This window comes from Rhipicephalus microplus, chromosome 10, assembly GCF_043290135.1.
Source record: "Rhipicephalus microplus isolate Deutch F79 chromosome 10, USDA_Rmic, whole genome shotgun sequence".
Classification (NCBI taxonomy): domain Eukaryota; kingdom Metazoa; phylum Arthropoda; class Arachnida; order Ixodida; family Ixodidae; genus Rhipicephalus; species Rhipicephalus microplus.
Window position 1 is genome coordinate 64,051,583 of NC_134709.1, and position 18,572 is coordinate 64,070,154.

Below are 18,572 nucleotides of genomic sequence, written 5' to 3' on the forward strand. Positions count from 1 at the left end.
CGCATTATTTCTTCTTTTTTTGTGTACTCTATTCGACTTTCAACGCTACTGCATGCACCGCCAAGGACATGAGCAACGTATGCTTAGACTACATAGCTCTCTAAAAGTTTCATTTTTCATAAAAGGAAAGCAATGCACAGGCGTGGAACGAAACTGGCTTATCCCCGCATCAAAATGGCAGTGCGCACGATAAAGAAAACATCCTGTTCTGTGTCCTTATGGCACGCTTCATGCTTCGTGTTCAGGAATAAAAAAAAAGAGCCCCAAAAGTTTAAACAGAGCATCTGCGCCATGAACTCATGCTTCGCCGACCGAATTTCTTTGTGCGCCGTGTGTGCGCGCGCGCGTGTTTGTGTGTGTGTGTCGCCGCACCAGATGGCGGATCTTCCAACTTTGGCCTTGAGTTGAGAGTATATATAGGCGTGCCAGAGAAGTTCTATCTGGAGCTGAAATAAAAATACGTGCTTGGCGGGTACCATTATCTCCAAAAGTGCGTGCATAACTCGGTGTATACCCCACACTATCTACAATTTTTATCAGAACCACTTGCTCTTATCGGGGCATTCATTTCGTGTGCGTTCTTTGTGGTTTTTCGTAGTCATTGTTGTATTCATTGCTGACTTAGCGCGTGTCCGCGTTCTCCTACGCAAGCTGGGTCTTCCGACAATAAACCATCAGTTGCAGTATAGCGCCAGTGTTTGCCTGATGTCATCTGTGAGTGATCGTATCATTTTGGTGCCCTGCTTCTTCGAAAATAAAAAATCGTGATCCAATCGCGGCCGAAGCGAATCACGCCTAACGGAATGAAATGCGGAATAATTTTGGAATATTCCAGCGCCCTCGATATTATTCGTATAGATGAAGTAAGTTTACCTAATAATATGCATCTATAGCAATAAAAGCTATAGTAGTGCCTCGTGATCGAATGATCAGCTCATTTACATGCGTCAAACAGATTATCTAGAAATGCAAGTAATTATTTCACAGCTGGTGTAGAGCGGCAACGTGGGAACCTGGGATGCTGCGTTATGTGAGCGCTGATAACTTGTACTATGTTTTCGGTCATGAACTTTAAAGTATTTTAACACCAAATATGGATTCACTTGTCTTGCTGTTGAGATTTTTGAAAAATATATTCGTCGACTAATTGAATTTATTTGAATAGTGCTTTTAACCAGTTGAAAGCGAATCTGCCTAATATGAAATCCTGTAGCTAGAAGTTTCGAGATTAGCTCACTTTATAGGGTTATTAGTGAAGGACAAAGACGATGATTCGCAGTATGTGCGTTACTTTAGGCTATATGCATATGCGAAAGTGAGCCACTAGATCATTAAAGCAAGTGTTGTCTAGTTAAGAGTGGTCATAAAGCAATATGGCGCTTACCTTCGCCATGACTTTGTTTGTCGTTCCTTCGGAGTTCCAAGACTCGCGAAGCAAAGTCTTCTCTCCGTCAAGGAAGAGGCACTCCACCACGCTCGTTAATTCCTGGCACAAGAAGAAAAGGAGAGAAAAGAAGTTCGACCAGTTCCACTTCGCGAACGCTTGAAACAAAGACGCTGATGTTAGTTCCCCCGCCCCTCTTCCCCTCGTCAAGCTCACCCTCCCCGACATTTGCACGTCTCATTAGTTCATCCTTTCCAGCTAGCCTTGACACTCTCTCTTAGCGCAGCTCCTATTGGTTCACTCGTTCCACCGAGCCTCGACGTTCGCATTTAGCGCAACATTGGTTCACCCTTCCCGCCGAGCTTCGCGTTTGCACATCTTGGCGCAGCGCAGCTCTTTCTCTCAAGCCGAGACTCACTCTCGCCACACCGAAAGACCACGTAACAAGCGCTACGCTGACAAACGGTAAAGTCTCGACTAAAAACAGCTGCGCTCTTCAAGAAATCAACGAAGAAGCAGTCTTGAAAGTGTCGATTCCATTCGGCCTCCGATCAGTCGCTCGTGCTTTAAAGCGTGCGACGCCTGTACTCATATTTGGTTACGTCTCTTAAGGAAGATGCTGGCACCCTCCACTAAACGCTGTTAGCCTGCGAAGGGAACCTGCAAATCTTTTGAAGCGGGATCAGAAAACATTGCCGATCTGTTGCTGAGGCTCCTCGGGAGACGTCGTGAACCCTACATTACATCGCATTCTAACATTAGCCCTCAAAATCAGCTACAAATAACTTTTCTCGGCAGATCATGTCATAAACACAGATCCTGGTGCCATAAACCTAGAGTGCACGAACATTGGCTGACTGGAGGCTGAAGAATGCCTGTAGCTTCTTGCTCCTTTTTCACCCCCCCCCCCCTCCTTCTGTACAGCTTTGAAAGCGCTGACTGGTGCAAAAGGAGCGTCAAAGCATCTATAGAGCGTGAAGTTAATACCTAAACCCTCTCGCACTCGACGGATTCTAAAAATGTTTGCAGTAGTGAATTCTCGCAGCAATGTATAATTGAAAAATATAGTGCGGGACCTCTAAGTACGTCGTGCTGTCTTTCTTTTTCTCGCGTTTGTCTTCCGCAGTACTGAAACCTGCGTAGTGTTAAATACCAAGATGAAAGCAAAGAGACTCGCACTCGGCGGATTCTAAAAATGTTTGCAGTAGTGAATTCTCGCAGCAATGTATAATTGAAAAATATAGTGCGGGACCTCTAAGTACGCTGTGCTGTCTTTCTTTTTCTCGCGTTAGTCTTTCGCAGTACTGAAACCTGCGTAGTGTTAAATACCAAGATGAAAGCAAAGAGAATTATTAGTTTGATGCACGCGAACTGAAGTTTAGTCTTCAAGTTTCGAAACTCCAGCTGACGACGAAGAAAATGTTTTCCGTCTAATGCACTCGGCCACTGACGTCCGCGGCAGACTCGAATAACCACGTGCCCCTTAATAGAAACATGCCGCAAGTTTCGCCTCATGGGGACCGTTATACAGCTCCTTGTTGTATAACTGCTTTCAGATTTGACATTTAAAAACCGATATTCATTTCTATTGAAGGAAGTAACAAAAGTGCTTTTATAATTTTCACTGCACCAACGTGTGGACTATCTCAATATTGCATGCCACTTGACCAATACGCCCGGGAATAGTCGCCACTGCCACGTCACGAAGTGCCACTTCCGGTAAAAAAAAAAGCCGCTGTGTGTCACTCTAGCCGGAAATCGAGGTGATTTAGCCATTTAACGAAATTACAGCGTTGTTTTTGGTGTTGCCACTTGCGCAACGATGTCGGTGGATTCCACATCTAAGAATCAATGAAAAAAACGCGCTTGATTCATGACGTGGGGCAACATCTAACTAGCGCATTCTGCCCCTAAAGCTCGTAAACAATAAATGTATCAGGAAAAAAATGGTGCATGTGCTTATGGATTCGTTCATAATTATTGGAAAATGAAAGTGATCTTTTTCTTTTTACTCGACTGTATTGATCTTTGTCTATCTCCCCAGTGGCCTCCGGGATCTACCAATCTTTAGCAAGGCGGCAAGGTCGTATGATAATGTGATCAAGTGACGCTATTTAATTTGTTAAGCCATAAAACTAATGGTGTGACCGACTATTCAGCGCCTGACATCGTTTTTGGTCATGCGACTTTTTCAATCGATCCTATAGACGCCACCTGTCAGTTCACGCCATTGATGTGGCAACTGAAGTTTTCGCCATAATAAATGTCCATTCTTTCTATCTAAAATATTATCCTTAGCTGAGCACCAGGATTTGTCATAAATTCTCATATTCAGTGCAAAAACTTTGATTCTCATCTCTACAGGTCGAACCACATTCAACGTTTTCGCCGGCGTTCGTCCGGCGTTTCGTTTTCCGGTCTCACTCGGCGTCGACGCTACCGGTGCCGGCGGCCAACGATACGCTCACCCTGGAACGTCCCAGACATGGAGGATGGTCAAAGACATTGGCAACGTCGACACCGCAAGCAGCTTTACGGAGGGTTAACTAATAAGAGCGCTCCTGGCAGTGACATCTACCAATACGTTAAGGCGCCATCGCTGCTGCCAAAATGGCTGACGCCCACCTCAGATCTATTAGTCATCACCGTGCACTGTGTGGCTCATAAGTTCTTAACTGGTGCTTGTATTTGAGCTTGTTTCCCCGAAGCTTGGACAGCAACGCACTCATGGTAACGTTTTAGAGAGCCACAACTCAAGGGGGAAGTGAATTTTAAATGAAAACAAGAGAAAAGGGAGCCCCGTAGCTGTCTTTCAGGGGGAGGACATCTCAACAGTAGCTCACGAGGGATGGGGGTAGAGAAGAGAATAAAAGGATAGGATTAAAAGGTAGAGGGATAGAGAGAGAGGAAGGAGAGAGCGAGGCGCACGGACAGCGAGTGACGACAGAAGTAAGAAGGAGAATGAAACACGGTCGCAGGAGTCCGAGGACAGGGCACCACTGGTGAGAGCTCTTGTCGGCAACAGGAGATGGCGTAGGGCTAATCCAGTCGGCCAGAGCTACGCTGTCGTCGTCGTCGGGAACTGGCGTCAGGAGGTGGCGTAGGACCAACCCAGTCCGCCAGAGCTGCACTGTCGTCGGAGATCGCGAGGGCTCAACCGGTCGGCACGGAATCCAGCGAGCAAGTTCTCGGATGCTAACGTGTTCTTCAGGTTTCTGCGCGTTTTTTTTTTTTTCACTGCCCGAGCTTTTCTGGTCCGCTTAATCTTTACAAGGTGTGCATGCGAGTAAAATTGTGTGAGTTCAAAGTGCTATATGACCGCTCCTACTTTATGTGTTGCTTTCTTTTTCTTTAGCGCCATAATTGTGCTATAGAGGGAGAAACTTTTAAATCAAAGACTATATATATACTACTGCGGTTAATGTGGCGCTAACATATTTCTTTTGCGCGTTTCGGTGTTGCAATTTTAAATCCCGTGCTATATCTCGCGCTAATTTGGCTCTCGTGCAAGTCTCTGGAGCAATTATACATTACGTGCCTAGTGAAGCTCCTCTACCACGAAACCTGAGGACGTGAGTAGTGCGGGCAACCCAGTGATCCCATTGGCAATCGCGCGTTCGGCGAGATGGTGTCGCCCCTGCTGTGTGGCAGGGGAACCAGCCGAATGTTACAGAAAAGATTTCCGCAATTTCAGGTAGATTCTTGTAATTTAGTCTTAGTTATTACTGCTCTTTAGATTACTTCATATATTTTTTGTGCATCCTGTACTTGTTTCAAGAATTGTTAGCCTTGCTCTAGGACTGTACTGACCACTGCGTGCCCACGCGACATGAAATGGTGCTGCGATGACAAGTCGGGTTTCTAATGTACTACGCACTTGACACAATAGTAAATAACCCGAATTTCACTTCTGAGGGTGTGAGATAGTCCTTCGGTAACGAGAAATCGTGGGATAGCGTTACCATTTTGCTGGTCTCGGAGATGCCCACGGCTATCCAGATCTGCGCCTCCTGGGCAGGGCCGGTAAGCTCGAAGTGGTAGCCGTCCTCCTCAGCTACGTAGGTGACCTGCACCTTACAGTCCCCATTTTCGATGCAGCCATCGGGAAAGCCGAAGCAGCCTTTGCTCACACCGCATCCCTGATCTTCTTCCTCGCCTCCGCCCTGGAGGAAGTGACACGGTAAGACCATCAGTTGGCATGCACTCGTCTCTTCCGCGGATCACATATCGCGAAAAGCGGATAGAGCAGAACGAAAGAGACTGTGAAGCGTCAACGCGTTTAAGTGAGTGTACATAGCAAACCAAGTCATTAACTTGCACCGAAAAGTTCTGAAGCACCCGCATGCGCCGTGATGCCAGAAAATGAACACAAGAATAAATAAGTAAGGTTCCCACCACGATTCCTCGTGCACTCGACTAAGAACACTTGAAGGCTAGAGCCATCTTCTTCTACTAAGCTTGTTGTAATGGTCCTTCCCATGAATGCTTTCTGTAACGTACGAAGCAAAGAAAGGTAAATATAAGGGCTAGTTTTCTTTGTTAAGACAGACCATTAATGAGAACGGGCAGACAATTATGCCTACGAGAGTATAGGCGAGGGTATTAGGAGTAATTTTAATGCCACTGTCACGAAAAGTGGACGAACAGGTAACTTGCCGGAGGCATGAACCGAACTTGCGACCTTCGAATAACGCGTTCCAGCCACCACCAACTGACCTACCACGACGGCTATCCCCTTGCCCACTTGATAGGAGTTGTATGTGCATTTAAACGTAGAAGCATCAGCCAGCGCCACCTATTGCCATTCGGGCGAGTTTGGGAAACCCATTTTATACCTGGTGGCGTCCTGTAGCACGTGATATTATTAGGAGCTGGCACATGACCAATAATCCCTCGCATATTGGGAAACTCATGGCATTAAGTCTGCCAGAGCGAGACCCTCGCTAACTTAGAAAGAAAGGGTAGTATATTTAAGGGCTCATTTTCTTTGTCAGAAACCATACGTGCTTTCTAAAGAATAAACCACGTAGCCTCCGTGATCTGATACATCGCAGCTTTCTGCTCATATCATAGATCTTCACAGCCCAGTCTCCCAGATCGTCCCGCGTTGGACAAAGCGACTGTCCGGTGAAGGCATTACCATATGACGTCAACTTGAGGTGACGTCATATGGGCATCACGGTGGCGCTTTAATGACGTCATGACGGTGTCGTATGATGACGTCAGCACGACGGTGATTTCTTTCATCGCTTCAATCAGCGACGCCGACGCCACCACGGTCACTTTTGGTGCTTGATGAAGCATCTTGTGGGAGCTGAGGGGGCCTATCTTTTTTCGCACTCGTATATACGGTAAGCCTCGTGCAAGCCCATCTAGAAAGCTTTCGTATTGGTAGCTGTATTTGAAGCGCAATGACTCACCTCATCGTTCCCACCGTCATCCCCATTCTGCCCTTCGTCTTTCTGCAGCGACTTCTTGGCCTCATCGTCATCGTCCTCCTCGGGCGATACCGGAGAGTCTGTCGTTCTCGGCGGCTGGTGAGCTGGCGAGGGCCCCGCGTTGCGAAGACTCGCGGCCGCCTGCAGCCTACTCGGCGCTTTTCCCAGAACGACGCGATCGGAGACAACGTAGTGAGGCGTGCCCTCCCGCTTTCCCAGAACCAGCGCCCTGGATAGAATTAGAGCGAGCGAATAAGGCATGTCATATAGCGGAAATCACGCAGGACAATCGAGACACGTTTTCACATAGTGTTGTAACTAAAACATAGCCCTTATCCATTCTTGGCTCAGCTATAGCCAAAGCTTCTACCTATCGTTTCGCTTACCTTGTTTTCCTTTAGTTATTCTTTTTATATTGCAACGTACTACACCGATAATCAACGGCCACTCTACCAGCTTGTGTCTACTTCGCTTGCGCCAAGATGCAGGGATCGACCAGCGATGCAGCACACAGCCCACCTCGCCGAGAAGATTGCGTGCAATTAAGCTGTCAGTACAGCCGCGGCATAATGAATACTTCATTACACACGTGTTTTTGCTACAGAGGTGTTTCAACATGTAGGAGATTTCTATGTTTGAATTTGTAAATAAAGTTTTGTTTCCTTCTAACGGCTGCCATTCGTGCCCAGCCTGGTAAGCCCTAAATGGAGAGCTGAGCCAAGAGGACAATTTGCCCCCAGGCTGCTCCACAAAAACTTGAGCAGTTTAACGCATGCATGTTACACTATCGCGGTAGGCCTGCACTCGAAATAACGAGAAATTCGGACAACGCACCGGAAGACGACCGCACCCTTCCAGTTGACTGGTGCCTGCCAAGTGGCTGTGACTTTCTCCGAATCGCTTTTGCCGGAAATAACCACCTGTAATGGTGTCAAGCCAAAGTATGTTAAGCCACGCCACTGCAAATCGACAAGAAATTTGTATGCGGGCTTATGTATACATCGATGCGTAAGCTCTTGCAGCGATAGGGTGGGCACGAACAGTGCTACACACGGGACGGTAACGGAATAATGGAGAGGGCGCTGCTCTGGTTTATTGCGGAGAAACGCTATAGACCTTTAAGCACGAGACGTAGCATTATAAAATTCCAGCCAAAATAAACTAAGGCTTTCGAAAGAATAAATTGTTTTCCAATTCACTCTTATACATGCCAGTCCTGTGATTTATTATAGCTCATATAGAAACAATCGCACGGGACGTTCCAACGTTCCTGCCATGCCTCGTTATTACTTAGCTACCTTCTTAATATAGCGACATTGTTTTTGCATTAGTTACACAAAATTACAAATAAGAAACGACATTATTTTCTTAAAAATTAGATGTATGCAATTAGGTTTGATATGCAGTTAGGCTACAAAGGGGGCTCTCCGTTAGTATCCATAATAAGCGTACCTTGTTTACCGAAAAGGCGACTATGCGAAGTCACATGCATACCATTACACTTAATGAGAATAACCATTCAAACGAGGTGCTAGTTTTTGCTGGCAAAGTCCTGTCATTGGGCAGTGCTGTCGAAGTAGCATTCAGTTCTTGTTGAGATCTGTAACTAATCACAGGCCAGACTTAAACGTCTAACATATAGATAAACGTCATTCGGATAAAATTACCAAACACTTCACTCGTCGGTGATCCTTTCTGCTTACGTATACAGCCTTCTGTGATAGTGAATCTCAACTAGGATTCATGGTGTTGGGACGTTAAACCCCACAAATCAATCAATCAATCAACTAGGACTCATTGGAATTCGCTCGTGCTAACAATTTTATGACCAGAACACCGCGCAACCACGAAACCTAACGAAGGAGATGAATCGAATAGATCGAAAATCTATTTGATTTCCGCTGTACCTCCGCATATCTGGTGTCCATTGATACTTTGGCTTCTGCCGGTGAGAAAGAAGAACCGTAAAGATGTGTGTCATGAATTTATGTTGGAACTCTTGAGAGAAAAGGATATTTTAACGTCGCAATCATTCCTGAGTAGATACATCCGTGAATTGAAACGTGGGAACAGGAAAGACGGGCGGAATAGTATTGGCTGAGAACAACAACAAGAAGAACAAGAAGATGAAAATGCTGTCTCCTTCGAGGAGCCTCAGTAATGTGCACAAATGACTGGTGTGGGATATCCTTCTTTGCAATGCATATAGCATAAGTTTTCACAGTGATATATACTGAACCTCATAAGAGCATCGCAGTCAAGTTCAAGATTATTCGTTATTACGTGTTCAAAAAAAACGGTTCACGTATATCACGTACAGAATCAGGAGATCACAAAGTACAAGACTGTCAGGGGTACCTCCGAAAATAATTAATGGCATACGTAAAGGGTTACAGGTAAAAGGTAGCAGTGGCGTATATAAATGGTTACAGGAAGCAGGTAAAAGGTCAAGGTATAATAAATGACCAAACCAGAACTCGCTGGTACAATATGTTTTCTGCTTTTGCACGTATCGTCATACATGGTAAGACAACCACTGAGGAATGTGCAATGTTATTTGCATTGGACATGCTGTCTGAAGGCTCGTTCACACAGCTGCGACTTTCAACTGTCACGCGACAATTTGCGCCAGGTGAACAAGCGACTCAAGACAACCGGTGTTCACACCTACTTGCACAGAACTCGCGGCCGCTGGTATTTTCATTGCCTCGTAAAATAGGTTCACGTCCTATTCATGCACATCAGATTAGTGCAGACGTTTGTGACTGTAGTGACGTGACTAAGGATCGAACAACGGGTATAACTGAGCCAGAATGGTAGTTTTTTTCAACCAACGCAGAAACATGCGACACGTCGCTTTGCGACTAACTTGGCCACACGGCTCACGATAGTCACAGGTGCGACCGAGCTCCGAGGTTTTGCTTGCGACAAACAACGCTCCAGCCATTTAGGATACAGTGGACACGTGTTGCACGAAAAGCAAACCTTACAGAGGTAACAATAAAGCGTGAAACTATACAACCACAGCACATAGAAAAACACTGCATGCGCGTCAAAATACATGTTCATTGGGAGCACACGCTTGCGACTCACGTTCTCGTGATCTCGGCAGGAATGGGTCCGGGCGCTGTCGTCAAATCCGCCGGCCGCGAACTCTCCGAGCACCAGAGAACCGTGCTCATTACTTTTTCTCGCCTGAATTACGTAGCCCCGAAACGAACCTTCCAGGGCCACTGTCGCCAATGCAAAAATACGCATACAGATTCATTGCCGATGCCACTTTCAAAGATATATACGTTACGTGTGAGCGAATGTTCCTGAACTTCTCATACAAATAAAGTACTTGGCGGAAGGCGTAGCGGTCTGCGGAGAACATGGAAGTCTTGAATCGTTTTCTTCGTGTGATTCATTTATTATGCGCAACAAGTTTCGCCATTCATATCATCACGAACAAAGGGCATTTTTACATCCTATTGTCACACCAGTCCCGTTAATTAGGGAGGCGATCGCCGGGCTAATTCCAAGGGCCGAAGTATCAGCCCCCCGAACCACACCACGAAAGCGTGGACAATTTAGAAGTGGTCCTTTTTGGCGCGCCAGCGGACGCCGGCTGTGGCGCAAAGAAAAAGTCAGAGCCGAGAGTTGATAAACAAAGTTATATTCTCAATAATGGCAGATCGAAAACAACACACGAGAGCGCACACTCCACAATAGTTGCATACAATATGTCACCAATCAAACAACGTACTACACAGTACAATCAGTCACACTCGAAACAACGGACACAGACAACGATACTCACTACAATGCAGTCACATGCATTGAACCACCAAGACACCTAAAGACTAAAGAGATAGAAAACCTATCCAGTCCAAAGTTCTTGGAACAAGAGTCGGGATGATACTCTTCCGAGAATCACTCACTCAAAGTCCAGCGTTGTTGTCGTTCCGCAGCCCTCGAAGTTTCTCTTCAAGGAAACCTCGCCGAAGTTTCTCTTCCAGGAAACCTCCCGTCTTCAATAGGCCACTCTCCAAGCTTCAAACTTCTTCGCCCGAACACGTCGGCGTCACACGCGCAGCTGTTGCCACGCGTCTTCGCTCGATAGCGGTAAACACACACACTCTTGCCTGTAGCTCGAGTCGTCACCCCTCAGGTGGAAATCATCTTCTTCTCCCGCTTTGTCTTTACGGACAAAACCTTCGCCGACAACACGGCGGTATACCCTACGCTCTCTGGCGCTAACTTCCGTCTCCTCCTGATCTCTCACCTCGGCTGCTCGGTTAAATACCTTGCGCGCGACGTTCTAGACGGTTCTCGTCATTTCGTCGGCGCGATACGCAGCGAAGGCTGGGAAGAGGGCGAGACGGTTGGAATGCCCTCCCCGGCCGATGACTCAACTCGGTATGACTACGCCCCTTTCGTTATAGAACTTTCGCGGTCTATCTCGGCCGCCGATGTGGGGCGAGGAGGTTCGTCGGCGAAGCCACGCTTCCGAGGGGAGAGCGCGCGCCCCGGCGGGGGGGGGGGCCTTTAGATGTTTGTTTTCTTTTTTCTTTTGACCTCGCGGCGCCACTCCGGCGTTTCGTCGCGACAATTTGGCGGCGCGCCTATTTTTAGCGCTCGTTCTGTGACACTGCCCCCCACTTTAAGAATATTATCGCATAATATTCAGAACCACACAAACGAGCGCGAACAGTCCCCACACACTCAACGACTGTAACATAGTCCGTCGCTCATGACACGTCACATTCGCAATAAATCACTCAATACAATTGTACATTGTAATCCAATTCCACAACACATGAAATATAGCCACAGGTACATGACTACAACGCTTCATCACACATTCCAAACAATACAAACGTACAAAGTTCACTCATTACCACAATTATACAACACTATACATCACATCACAGCACAGACACTTCGACACTTGTGACACAGGATAACACAACATTAACACAACATATGGCACTCAGCACTGCCAAACACATTCTGATTCGATCTCAGCACCTATCCTGTGTATTTCGAGCTGCGCTTGCGTCCTTTCTTGTGTTGCTCGCTCGATCTCTTCTTGTTTTTCCTTGTTCTTTTTCGGCGAGCCTTTTCAACGACGATATCTGAGGTGGTATCTCAGCCATCGTTGTCACTTCTGACACTGTTAACGGGTCATGACTCTCAACCGATCTTGCCCAGTTATTCACCCGCTTGTTCACGTCCCGACATTTGGCCTGGCTGGCCAACTCCGTCTCCTTTACACTGTCTGTCGGTTGAGGTCGTGCCGACGTACGTCCAGCTGCCCAGCACGTGAACTCATTCAACTCGATCATCTTCTCATTCACTGTCTCTTGCGCCGCGGCTTCACCTTGGGCTCTAGTGAGATCCGTCACGGGCTGCTCCTCCACTGTATCTCGCGGTCGCTGGGTTGGCGAGGACTCTATCTTAGGGTCTTCTCCCAAACATTCCGGATCATTCGGTCCTCGCGCCCCGTCGATGTTTCCGATGACAAGGTCGTAAAGGGGGGTCGTCATACATAGAGCCGTAACCTTCCCGCTGAAGTATGGGGTTTCAACCTCAATCTCTGCTTCGGGAAGCATCCGAACCGTTCGGTCAATTAGGCAAACCGGTTTCGTTCTGCCTGTCAACTCACTTTCCCGTACCAAATTTCTCCGCACAATAACCGCGGAGCTACCGGTGTCTCTTAGAACCGTAATCTTCTTGCCTGCAACCTTTTCTGGCAGCGTTGGCATTCCTTTCGTAACACCGGTTGGCTGTTTTGACATTACAGCACCCACAATAGGAATTTTCTCCCCATTCTTCAACTCTACGAATCCATCGGTGACGGAATTATTATCAGATTTCGGTGCCGCTTGCACACAGGATACCTGGTGAGTTTGACTTGCTCCGTTTCGACATGCGTCTGCTTTGTGCCCCGTCTGACCACACTTAAAACATTTTACTGCCGTAGGGCTCGTAAAGATCGTTCGACAGTCTTTCGCGCGATGACCCACTCGGTTGCACAGAAAATATCGCGGAATGCTCTCTGGTGCACGCTTCTTTTCTTCGGGAGCCAATTTCTTCGAATCATCGGAATAATCCTTCTTGACCTTGGCCAAATTAGTGCCACCTTGCGCTTCCAAGAATTGATCAGCCAATTCAAGCATTCCTTCAAGTGACTCAGCCTTCCTCTCTTTCAAATACAGCGACAGGCTTGGGTGGCAACTAGTAAGAAATTATTCTCTAATTAGGAGCTCTCTAAGTTCATCGTACTCCTGCGCTGTCCCTGAAAGTTCAATCCATCTGTCGAAATAATGACAAAGTCGGGCGGCATACTGCGTAGTCGTCTCACCATCAGCTGGCTTTCCTGTCCGAAATCTGTCCCGGAAGCCTTCTACAGTAAATCTAAATCGCTTCAGCAAAGCAGCTTTCCCCTTTGCGTAGTTGGCTGCATCGGTCGGCGTCAGCCTGCCGTACACACTGAGCGCTTCACCACTCAAGCAGGTACTCAAAGCAGTTGCCCATTGATGTTCTGGCCAATTCTGGCTCTTCGCAATCGTCTCGAATCGGTGAAGGTACGCGTCAAGGTCGTCCTTCCTTTCATCAAACGCCACGAGCAGCTTGCTTGGGTTCAAGCGGAAGCCATGATGTTCCCGTTCGCTGCTTTCAACTCTAGGTTGGACGGGAGTTTCACTTCGCTGTTGCAACCGGAGCCGCTCGAGTTCCATCTCGTGCTGCCGCTTCCGTTCCCTTTCAGCCATCTCCGCTTCTCTTTCTTCTCTCGCCCTTTCGGCTGCCAATTTTTCTCTCTCCAACTCCAACTTCAATTGTTGCTCTCTTTCTTCCCTAGCCCTTTCAGCTGCCAACTTTTCTCTCTCCAGCTCCAACTTCAATTGCAGCTCTCTTTCTTCTTTCAGCTGTCGCTCCTTTGCTTCTCTTTCTTCTCTCGCCCTTTCAGCGGCCAGCCTTTCTTTCTCCAGCTCAGCTGCCTTTTATTCTTTGGCCCTCTCTTTTTCTTCTTTTTCCTTCTGGGTGACCCACTTCCGTAGTTCGGCGCCAGAAAGACCCATCTTCTCACCAAGAGTGACTAACTTTTCGAAATCCATGGTGTCTCGCAACTCTCAAATAAAACCTTGCCGCGTGCAAAAAGTATCTGCCTAAATCAGTCTATCGGAACACTCCCCTGCACTCGTTAACGAGAACACTGAACAACACACAAAATTGTTCCGATAGCACTATCAACAACTCGAGGCTCTTTCTCACTCCTTTGGACACACTGTGCACCAAAAGGTCCTGTCGCGGACGCCAGATTAATTGTCACACTGGTCCCGTTAATTAGGGAGGCGATCGCCGGGCGAATTCCAAGGGCCGAAGTATCAGCCCCCCGAACCGCACCACGAAAGCGTGGACAATTTAGAAGTGGTCCTTTTTGGCGCGCCAGCGGACGCCGGCTGTAGCGCAAAGAAAAAGTCAGAGCCGAGAGTTGTTAAACAAAGTTATATTCTCAATAATGGCAGATCGAAAACAACACACGAGAACGCACACTCCACAATAGTTGCATACAATATGTCACCAATCAAACAACGTACTACACAGTACAATCAGCCACACTCGAAACAACGGACACAGACAACGATACGCACTACAATGCAGTCGCATGCATTGAACCACCAAGACACCTAAAGACTGAAGAGATAGAAAACCTATCCAGTCCAAAGTTCTTGGAACAAGAGTCGGGATGATACTCTTCCGAGAATCACTCACTCAAAGTCCGGTGTTGTTGTCGTTCCGCAGCCCTCGAAGTTTCTCTTCCAGGAAACCTCCCGTCTTCAATAGGCCACTCTCCAAGCTTCAAACTTCTTCGCCCGAACACGTCGGCGTCACACGCGCAGCTGTTGCCACGCGTCTTCGCTCGATAGCGGTAAACACACACACTCTTGCCTGTAGCTCGAGTCGTCACCCCTCAGGTGGAAATCATCTTCTTCTCCCGCTTTGTCTTTACGGACAAAACCTTCGCCGACAACACGGCGGTATACCCTACGCTCTCTGGCGCTAACTTCCGTCTCCTCCTGATCTCTCACCTCGGCTGCTCGGTTAAATACCTTGCGCGCGACGTTCTAGACGGTTCTCGTCATTTCGTCGGCGCGATACGCAGCGAAGGCTGGGAAGAGGGCGAGACGGTTGGAATGCCCTCCCCGGCCGATGACTCAACTCGGTATGACTACGCCCCTTTCGTTCTAGAACTTTCGCGGCCTATCTCGGCCGCCGATGTGAGGCGAGGAGGTTCGTTGGCGAAGCCACGCTTCCGAGGGGAGAGCGCGCGCCCCGGGGGGGGGGGGCCTTTAGATGTTTGTTTTCTTTTTCCTTTTGACCTCGCGGCGCCACTCCGGAGTTTCGTCGGGACAAGTTGGCGGCGCGCCCATTTTTAGCGCTCGTTCTGTGACACCTATCAAAAACTTATATAAGAGCCGAGCAATTTATCACCCCTGCTTGTCGCACATCCGTAGATCTCATTTGCCGGGATCATGGTCGTAGTATAGGGCTAAATAGAGGTCATTACAACGCTAGTTATGCTCAAAACTAAATCAAAATAAACAAGGCCTAATACTGTGTAACAAACAGAAAACACCAAGAATTGATCGCAATAATCAACTTATGGTCACTAAAAAGGTTTCGAAGGCGTGCGACTGACTTAGGTGACGTGCCAGAGAATGCACCACCCCCTCGCCGGGCATGCGAATGTCCCTCCCCCTCCGCTTCACGGGCATATCTGAACTTTGATAACTAGCGGGAAGTCAATATGTTTCAGTAAAAAAAAACACCACCCAAGCACTCCGTACAAATGGTTAACCAGCGAGATCTGAAACGTGCGGCTCCGGTGTTTAGCAGTGGGATCAACCCAACGGGACACTGAAGCATTTCACAATTACTGGTCACATGTTATTCATATTAAACACACCCCTCGCACCCTGAAAACGCTACATGTTCACCTCAAACACTGACGTCATCGACGCTTTGGTAAAGAAGCCGTAGAAATTCTACGAATGGGAATCGCTGGGTGGTCGTGCTATGCACTTCCTCAGGTTTCAAAGTAGCAAAGCTGTATACGTTTTTTTTTACAGTGAAAGCTGTTATGAGATCATAACTCGAGTCATGCGCCGCGCAGTAGCTGTCCGCCGCCGCCGGTGTCCGTAACCATACCGCACAAAATTAAAAAAAACAAGTACCAATAACACAATGCGGCTCGAACCCGGGTCCGCTGGGTGACTGTTCAGTATTCTACCACTAAGCCACGCCGGTGTTTTGGACATGTTGGCGAACTTGCCTTAGGCAGGCTTAAAGTCGGGAAAGCAATTGCGTTAATACAACGTATAAAGCGTTTTAAAACAGCAAAAGAGCAACCAGTCGTCGCACGATTCGAATGGCGTAATGAGTGCGTCGTCCAATGCTCCAAACCATCACAAAAGTTTGTTCTTGTTGAGCTGATAACTGTGGTGCACACCCACTTTAGGCATACTTCCTCATCGTCGTCAGCCACTGCATGAACAATTGGCACAAACTTCCTCGCAAGTGTTAAGCGGATACCACACTTCTCAGAAGAATAGCGAGTGTCGGCTTACTATCGAGAAATCATTATATTAACGCTGTAGTGGGTGCCCAGCAAGTGTGCTTGCAGTAGTTACCCAATGAGTGGCTCTGAAAGGCCGCTCTGAAAGGCCGCTCTTCTAGCTTTCTTTGTGACTGCTGCGGCTTCCGCGCAGGCCTGGCGTTTTTTTTTTCTATTATTTTGTGTTAGTGTAATAATTTTCTCGAAGGATAGACGTTTAATTTTTTTCAGTCTTTTCACATACGTAAACTTGCAGATTTTTCTTTCCAGATGAGCATCGGAGATCTTCTAACGCAGGATGAATAAACATGTACAATTTTTGACCGTGTTGTCAAATTCATTGCCGGAGCTCGTAGGCACCACAAAGTGCAACAAGTTCCCACTCAATGTGAAGAAATACCTCGGTGAAAATTTCAGCCCAATGTTTTCCTTAGCGTCAACGATGTATCTGTTGCGTGGTGTGATGATTTCCGATTTCTGGGCGAAATTGTGAGCCCATATAGCAGGTAGTGCAGCTTAACAGTCTCATACTGCCTCATGTCCCAAATTACTATATATACTTAGATAAAACCAGCCTGGTTAACGCTAATTTCGGCTCATCATCATCAGCATGACTGCACAGCAGGGCAAATGCATCTCCCATGTTTCGCCTGACAAGTCGGTGCTGTGCTTGCTGCTAGTTGCCACTTTATACGTGCACTAACTTTCTAACTTCAACTGCCCGCCTAACTTTCTTTGTGCCCCTCATCCGCTTGCCTTTTCTTGAAATCCAGTCTGTGATATTTAATGACCAGCGGTTATCTTGCCTTTCCGCTACATACCCAGCCCATTACCACTTCTTGATTTTGACTGTGATGTCCTAAACATGTTCACTCGTTTGTCTCCTGATGCAATCTGCTCTCTTCTTGTCTATTGGGGCTAGCATTGGTAAATTAGTGTCAATAGTGGCCAGGGTTTACTTATGTTCATTCATTCACTCATTCATTCATTCATTAAGATAACTACAGAACCCGAAATGCATTATTGAAGATGAACTGTTGTTGGCTGTATGCTGTTAGGACACCAACATTGTCTTCACTCAATCTTGAGTCCAAAACTCACAGAATTCCTTATGCATTAGGCTTTCCGTAAGCTTTCTGAACCTAACATGGTATTTCATGACCTCCGTGATCGGCCAACAATTGGTCAAGTGGCGATATCACGTGATGAAGTTATCAAGTGGTTACGCAATGACATCACAAATATTGCCGACCAGTGACGTCATCACATGACGATGATTTCCTGCATTATTCTTGTTGACGACGACGGTCAATTTGCGCGTTTGATGAGGCGTCAAATGTTTTACACCTTAAAAACGAATTGTTCGCCGAATGTTATACGGCTATCACACACAGCCGCTTTCGATCGCAATAAGACCCAATTCTGTTCCAATTCCTTATACGTGATTGTCTCCTTTATGCAAGCTACAGAGGGCAATCAATCACTGGTAATAAACGTGATCTCGATTTGACATAATCGTGGCAAGCAGTGCAGCAGGCTACACCAGCGTTAGACATTTCTTATTCCTTACCTTCGGCGCTGCGTTTGTCCGGGAGCAGCGTCACCGAAATCGTCGCTTGGTCCCCGTCGTCCTCCCTCGAAACGCTGTCGTCGCTCCCAGATGGCGTCAGTGACACGGCCGACTTCTCGAACGCCTCGCAAGGGTCGGAGGGCATCCATTCTCTACTGCTGCCCGCACGGACGTAATGAGTCGACAGAAAAAGGAAAACCAGGCAGGTGGCAGTCTTCATTCTGCACTGTTTCCGGATGCTTGTTGCGAACGGGAAAGACCTTTTCATGTGCACAAAGAAACCACTTTTTTTTATTTTTGAAACGATGTTTTTTTCTCAGCACACATGCATATATATATACTAACCGAAATCGCTGAGATCTGACGGATAATTATTCAACAATGGCAGTACTAACTAACCGCACAATCAATCGATGAAACCATTCCGCAGAGAATCTCACTGCATTGATAGCATTGACACCAAATTATGCAACTTAGAAAAAAAGTACAGTAATCCTATGAACAAGAAAACATTTAAAATCAAAATCAATCTTCACGCACACATTACTACTGCAAAGGGCAGTATTAAGCAGGTAC

General features: G+C 47.1%; 1 protein-coding gene across 1 annotated transcript in view; it reads right to left on the reverse strand.

The window, feature by feature from the left end:
- The window catches only part of LOC119181136 (putative ferric-chelate reductase 1 homolog), a 51,132-nt gene extending 32,880 nt beyond the window's left edge, over window positions 1-18,252 (reverse strand). Inside the window, exons 1-6 of the mRNA XM_037432319.2 lie at window positions 17,997-18,252; window positions 9,916-10,055; window positions 7,657-7,742; window positions 6,805-7,051; window positions 5,347-5,547; window positions 1,385-1,486 (exon numbers count right to left, since the gene is read on the reverse strand). Of these exons, the coding sequence (XP_037288216.2) occupies window positions 1,385-1,486; window positions 5,347-5,547; window positions 6,805-7,051; window positions 7,657-7,742; window positions 9,916-10,055; window positions 17,997-18,216 (996 nt within the window). The 5' untranslated portion in view covers window positions 18,217-18,252. The remainder of the gene's footprint in view (window positions 1-1,384; window positions 1,487-5,346; window positions 5,548-6,804; window positions 7,052-7,656; window positions 7,743-9,915; window positions 10,056-17,996) is intronic.
- Between the last annotated feature and the right edge of the window lie 320 nt (window positions 18,253-18,572).